The sequence below is a fragment of the Gossypium raimondii genome, chromosome 5, assembly GCF_025698545.1.
Source record: "Gossypium raimondii isolate GPD5lz chromosome 5, ASM2569854v1, whole genome shotgun sequence".
Classification (NCBI taxonomy): Eukaryota; Viridiplantae; Streptophyta; class Magnoliopsida; order Malvales; family Malvaceae; genus Gossypium; species Gossypium raimondii.
Window position 1 is genome coordinate 24,683,003 of NC_068569.1, and position 7,099 is coordinate 24,690,101.

General features: G+C 38.1%; 1 protein-coding gene across 1 annotated transcript; it reads right to left on the minus strand.

The window, feature by feature from the left end:
- Positions 1–1,594: 1,594 nt before the first annotated feature.
- Positions 1,595–6,561, minus strand: LOC105770274 (hypothetical protein). The gene is made up of 3 exons (XM_012591397.2): positions 6,314–6,561; positions 5,120–6,232; positions 1,595–4,189 (listed from the first exon to the last, which is right to left on the minus strand). The coding sequence occupies exons 2-3, from the start codon at positions 6,219–6,221 to the stop codon at positions 1,944–1,946; spliced, it is 3,348 nt and encodes a 1,115-aa protein (XP_012446851.2). The 5' UTR covers positions 6,222–6,232; positions 6,314–6,561; the 3' UTR covers positions 1,595–1,943.
- Between the last annotated feature and the right edge of the window lie 538 nt (positions 6,562–7,099).

Sequence of the window (7,099 nt, forward strand, 5' to 3'; positions counted from 1 at the left end):
AATTAGTTTATTCATTGAGCACTATAAAATCATGTTATTCCTTTAGTGTAAATAGTGTTAAAACGGTAAAGAAAGTGAGGATGAATAAACTTTTAATATCTTTTATAGGTGGCGAGCACTCGCTTTTATGAGATTTTTAAAAATCTTTCAAAGTACTCATGAAAATTTAGGTACATACATGGTTTATTAGTGCACAATTGTATTGAAGAATAAAATTATAAATATAATATGATTAATGAGAATTTTAATTTACATGATAGAATTTATTATTCATTGAAGGTACTCTACAATAGGCTTTCCATTTTTTTTTTTTTGGAAATATATGGAGAATTGTTGAAAATTAAGGGTATTTCAAAATAACTTATGTCGCATCCATTAGATAAACCTTTTTACCTTTTGTCTATATAATAATAATTTATTGTGTTTGTACGACCTTATGGAAAGGAGGGTTCGCGTGCACGATAACTGGGCTCAAAGAACCCATCTTTTTTACTTAAGTCTTAAAAGCATTTGACTTCCCTTAAATTCTCTGCACGTTCAACAACAATTTTGACTAACCTTACTTTGAGGGCTATATATATCATGCACTGGCAACCTTTTAAAACTGTACCGAGACTCCTCCCTCCTGCATTACTTGGTGAGTGTTAGTTCGTTACTATTTTTTGTTAAAATAGAAGAGCTTATTGGATACTGAAGAATACTCTAATAGTGTTCTACACACCTTAAATTTTAGTGCTCTAAGTTTTAGATTTCATTTTTTGATTACTTTTTATAACGATGTAAGTGTTCAAGAACGCTGGGCGTAAACCTTGTTTTAATGAAAAGAATAATACTTTTCTAAAATTTTGCTCAGTGCCTATTTTGATGGCCCAATAATATTGAATTCTCCACGGCTTGAGCTTATGGACTCATTCCAAAATGAATTAAAGAGATACAGGTGTTAGAACAATATAAGCAGGCCACAATTCAAATCTAAAAGGGCCAAGCAACCAGTGTATGATCAAGTGCCATCATTAGAGTAACCCCCCTGACATAACGCTACCAAGCAGTCTGAGAATGCCAAGTGAAAAACTGGCCCTGGAACAAGGTATAAAGATCTTACAAGTACGTTACATCACCCCCCTTTAATCTTTTACAGCTGTGCTCTTTGCCTGTGCCTTACCATTATCCGTCCCTATTCCGAATCCTAGTTTCTTGTCCAGAGCCTTGTCCAGCAAAGCCCAGCCTACCTAACCCAGACCAGCATGGAATAAGATGGATTCACCTCGTTGCCTACACTTGTTTGGTGGGACATGAGGTGATTCGTCTTTTCCTATCTAAATCTATGTTTTTGGATTTTAAGAAAATGCACCAACCTATAAGAAATATAGTCCCACCATTTCTAGTTTGGATAATGTTTTTTCTGGTAAGAAAAATTTCAAAATAAAAGCAAGCTGATTAAAAATTTTGAATAAATGCATGAATCAATATTGAAAATCGGATTGGCCAATTATCATTTGATTTCGAATTTAACCACTGGACAGTACATATAGATATTTCTGTCCATTTACTTTCGTAATTTATTTGTTGTACGAGTTGAATGAAATCACCTACGAAATTAGAACACATGCTAATTCATTACTCGTCACACAAAAAAGAAACACAGACAAGCAGTTCAATTGGAGGGAGGGGGAAGTAGAAAGGCTATAAAAAGACAGCACAGGTGACTTTGAAAACCAGTACACAACTGGAAGCACCCAGCAATACATTTTCCAACAAAGAGTACATAAAATTATAAACCCACAAATGGGATTTTCTCGATTGCACTCTCTTTAAACCCCGTCGCACTTGTGGTACATTTGCGCGAAAATCAGAATCATGCTTTCCTCGCAGCAGCAATGGGGAGTAACGGTATCATCTCTTCGATTTTGATCCAACATTAATTTGGGTCGCCCTTTGTTTAATCAAAGAGGATGATAAGGCACATAGCCCAACATGCTCGTTACGTTTGTTACGACATCGTTGCACTTTGTCAGGAGGCTTAGCATCTGCTGTGAAATATCCATGCTTGTTGTACTACTAGCTGGTGGGGTGGTGGTTTGAGTATTAAGATTGTGAACATTTCTGGGAGCCACTTCGGTGGGGGCTTTCCCAAATTGAGGAATAGGGGGATTAACAGGAAACGAAGACGAAGATTGAGGAATGACCTTTTGAATGTTCTTAGTATTAAATTCCATTGCAACAGAAGGTGCAGCAGTATCACCAAAACTGGGATTGTTGTTGAAGTTTCTATTACCAACCATCAATTGATCTCCCCTACTAGTTTCTTCCCCACCCAACATGAATTTTACACGCGCTGTACCTCTACCTCCATTACCCCCACTTGCCTGCCCTGCCTCTTCACTTGTTGGTTTCTTCAAGCAGGACTTCAGCTGGACCGTTGGTTGTGGAAGTGGCTGGTGTGCAACCACCGGGGCTGCTGGTCTTTCAACCACAGGATCCTTAACTCGTATGGTTTCACTGCCAGTCTCATCTCCTCGTGCCTTGTCAGAATCTAGTGCTTCAGCTGTAGGAGCTTCCACACTTCGAAGATGGTATCTCACGTTCACATTGCCAAAAAGGGAGTTGGTTCCATTAGCATATCTATATGCAGCCTGAGCATCAATCTTGTGTCTGAACACAACACGGCATGTTGAGGACTTCCAAAACACACGGATAGCTGACTGATCTAATGAGCCGAAGCGTCCAAATCTTGCCTTCAATTCTGCAACTGATGGAAGTGATACCTGAGGAGGAAAGTTCATAACCAGCATTGTAGGCTCAACAGCCCTAGGTAGAGACTCCACTTTCCTTAAAGAATCTGGTTTTTTAGTCGGTCTTGCTGGGGGCCCTGTAGTTGGCTGTTCTTTAACTTCAACTTTTGGAGCTTCCGAAGCCCTCAGATTGCCCTTCTTCTCTGCAGTTAATGATTTCAACTGACTAAGTTTTTTCAACCTCTTTGCAGCAATTTCTTCTAGACGATCAGATGGGAGACGCTTCAGTCCAGCTTTTGTTGGATCATCAGGTCTTGCAAGGGGTCTCACTGGTTTTGAAGGAGTCGAGTCTCTAACATTCTCCTTGGTGTTGTCAGAGCCTCCAACCAAAGGAGGTTTACCAGCACGAAGCTCAGTAGAATCCATCTCTGATGTTGGTAACACAACCAAGCTTTTCTGATAAACAAGTGACCGGTATCGCAAAAAGCATTGCCTAACAATTGTTGGGCTATTCCTTTCCACACCATGAAAGGGATCAAGAGCCAGAGCATGCAAATCACTCAGTAGTTGTGCAAGTTCAAATCCAGAATTTCCCACACCAATGGTTGTGGAAGCCCCAACAGAATTGAATGAGGAATGAGTAGGATCAACATCTTTCTTCTGCTGATTCACCTGAGACTCTTCTCTAGGACCCAAACCAATGTGAGCGGATTTGGCCCCATCTTTTCCAAGGAAAGAAGGCTTCTTTGGTTTATCAGAGTTTGTTTCTGAACCAGTCTCTTTCTTCTTTTTCTTCTTCTTTTTCTCCACCAAAGCAGAGTTCTCAACACCTATATCAGCTGAAGATCGCTTTTTCACTTTCTTCACCCCACCCTCAGCACTCACGCCACCAGGGCGCTTTATATCAACTGGGTAAGGATGCTCACTGGTAAGACCATCTCGAACTTGATCTAATCCCTGGCCTCCTTCCAGTTTTGCAGTGGAATCCATATCAGGTTTCTGAACTACTTCATATGATCTGGACAAATTTCCACCCTCAGATTTTGGGTCAAATATAACATCACCTTCGGACTGAAAAGTTGCAGACACACCATCACTTTTATTCAAAGACGGCTTTCCATCTATAGCAGCAGCGGGGGCTGAAGTCTGGTTTGCAGATGGAACTGCATTTCCAGATAAATCTCCACTTGAACTTACATCCTTGCTCATAACAACAGTCTGCTCTTGTTTTACTGGAATCTGAGAAACTGGAGCCCTCTTCTGCAACACATAATCTCCAGCTACAAATGTTGGTGATCCCTCTCTGAAAGTTGATGGCATTGTTGGACTAGCTGCTTCGTCTCTTCGTTTGAATAGGTATCTGTCTTTCTTTGAATGGTCCTTAGCTTTTACAGGTTTTTTAGAACTCTTCCCACCACCTAAGGCTTCTGCAATCACCAGTGGTCCACTCAAAGGAGCTGGAAATGGAAACAAAGAAGGCAATAATCTAATAAGAACAAGACATCACAGTGTTCACGATTAAATCAATAACCAAGACAAATGCATCAAATATTATCGCAGGATGCAAGATGCAGAGGGGCACAAAGATTGCTTCCATCCTTTCAGTGTTGTGTGATACTCAACAATGATATTGCAAACCTGATAAGCAACTTTTCTGTTACTTTTGGTGGTTGTTCTTTAACAGAAAATGTGTAAAAGAGAGACTTAAAGATCAATCACAAGGCTACAAATCCAAATACAAGTTGTTGCAGTTGCAATATCACAAAATCAAGTCACATTTTACCGTTCACATGGAAGGCAGAGTTATTATAGTGTTCTGACCCCTCCAATGAGAAGTGTATAGACCTTTTCCAAAATAGTCAACATAAAAGAAAATTTTTAATAATGGAAAAAGAGAAAGAAGAAATATTTTGATAAAAACCAAAATCTACAGTTAAAAGACAGTTTTTGAGAGATCAAAATCATAAAAGAAACTCATTTCATGATTGTATTAAGACACGTATGACAGATATCATACTGGCACAAACCTGCATGCATTGAATATCACCACTAACGCAACAAAGTCATTAGAAACGCACATCTGACTTTAACCATGCATCATTCAATAAAAAAAATGTGATATCAAAAGAGATACTGTAGAAATTTAAAAAAAAAAAAAAGGGGATTAGAAGCCATGAAATGAATGCAATAAAATACCAGCTTTAGCCATGTGAGACTTGTAACTATTTCAGCCTAAAGTCTCATGAGTGCAGGCAATACTGCATTCAAAAACAACACAACATTTGAATTTTAATGTAACAGAGAAGGCAGAACAGATTGCAAAGAAATCCATGAAATTAAAACCTGAAACAGTTTCCAAGAATCAGCAATGCAGATTAGACAAGTACCTCGCGGTGCCTCTTTAGAAGGTCGTGTTGGAGCATCAACAGCCGAATTAGAAGGGCGTGATGGCCGCACCCCAAAAGCCTGCGCATATGTCTCATCATACTCCTCAAACACAGCCTTCCGGAAAGAACAAACAGTAGCCTTATTCTTAAGAAACTCAATGCTCTGCTGGTCAAAAGCTCCAGTGTCTGATGCCAATTGTTTCATAAATGAAAGGGTCTCACTGGGCTTAAAACTATTTCTTGCATTCCTAATCTGATTCACTGAATAAACCCCATTTGGTTCATAATCAGGCACATCAACTACAAAGTACCCTTGGACATTTGTGGGCCGAAAATTATATGGGTTCCTACATTTACAAGCCAAACCAAGACCACGCCTCCGACTTGCCTCATCCATTGCCTCTTCCACAGCCTTGACAAAAGTCCTCGAGTTTGTCTGCTGTGATTTCTCCATAAAATGACGATCAAAAGGGACAAGCTCAGCTGGGTCGAACCATCCATAACTACTATCCCCAAAGAACGCAACTAACACATGTCCCTCTCTCCTTGTCCGGCGTACAGATGAAGATGCAAATGCTTCATTAAATATATGCCCAGGCCACCAAGGATGAGATTTCACCTTTCCCCAAACCATATCACCCACTTCAAACCCATAACTCAACGCCCTTGAAGTCCCTCCACCAATTCTATCATTGGCTACATAATCATCGAACTCAGATAACAAGGACTTATAGTCTGAACCAGTATCCTTCTCCAGCTTCTCTGAATTCTCTATTCTATCATTCTCATCATCGTTTATCATATCATTCTGTTCCACTCGATCATTTACATCAAAAACCCTAGATTCGTCGCCTATTCTTCTATCTACACTATTGGCATTACTCTCCCTAACCTCCTCAGATCTATTATTCTCTGAAACCCTAAAATCTTTCAAATCGTGCTCCATTGGAGAAACCCTACCTTCTTCATCAGAAACTCCTAAGCTCAATCTATTGTCCTCATTACGGCTACCAATAGCTTCATCGGTAGAAACCCTAGCTTTCTCTTCGATTGTATCCGATCGTTTATCAAATTCAGCATCGTCGTTCACAACAGATATCATTCTTTTAATAGCTAAAGCAAAATAAATAAGCAAAGTCAAAGCCCTGTAAAATTCTAGAGCTTAAATGAGATACATGTAACTGATAAACATACCTTTATTAGAGAACGATTACAGAAGGTGTTCTTTATTTTTTTCCTGGAAAGTGAGAGAAAATTAGGGAAGAGAGATTTTTCTAGGATAATAATTATAATAGATACAAATGAAACAGTGAAGATAATAAACCAAAGACATAGAGAAAGAGGTGTGTTTGGATGGAAAGAAAATCTGGGGATTTTGCGATTTTCCCTTTCTCTACTGCCTTCGTTATATTTTCCTTTTATTTTACTTGTAAAAAAGTTCGGAGAATATTACGGCTGGTTGATTGTATATATGGATTTTATAGGGCACAACAGCGGTGTACAAATGGCTTAGTACACATCAATCATCGACCGTACCTCGCTTTCCAGAACCGCCTGATCCATTATACTTCGAAACGGTGATATCGATATTATAAGGGTTTCTAGCGGTAACTGTGAGATTATATTAGTAATAAGATGTATGATTAGTTAAAAGTTGGGTAAATTGTATAAGTAGTCATTTAATTATTATGTGTTTTTGTTTTAGTCATTTAGTTTAAAAAATTGATTTAATTATTAATATTATCTACATTTGATATTTTTGTCGCTTTTCTTATAAAATTATTTTTAATTTAAATTTTCGATAAAATTATTAACAAAATGCTAACATGGTCTTTTGTTATTAGTATAATAGTAAATTTAGTCTTCAATATTTGTGAATTCTATTAATTTGATCCAGTTCTAAAAACTAAATAAATTTAGTCCTTAACTTTACATATTCTACTAATTTAATATTGATTTTAATTTTTTAAAACTAAATAA

Coding starts and splice junctions, on each gene's coding strand:
- LOC105770274 (XM_012591397.2), bottom strand. CDS start 6,221: ATGATATCTGTTGTGAACGACGATGCTGAATTTGATAAACGATCGGAT. Junction 4,190..5,119: donor TTCTAAAGAGGCACCGCGAG/GTACTTGTCTAA, acceptor TTCCATTTCCAG/CTCCTTTGAGTGGACCACTG.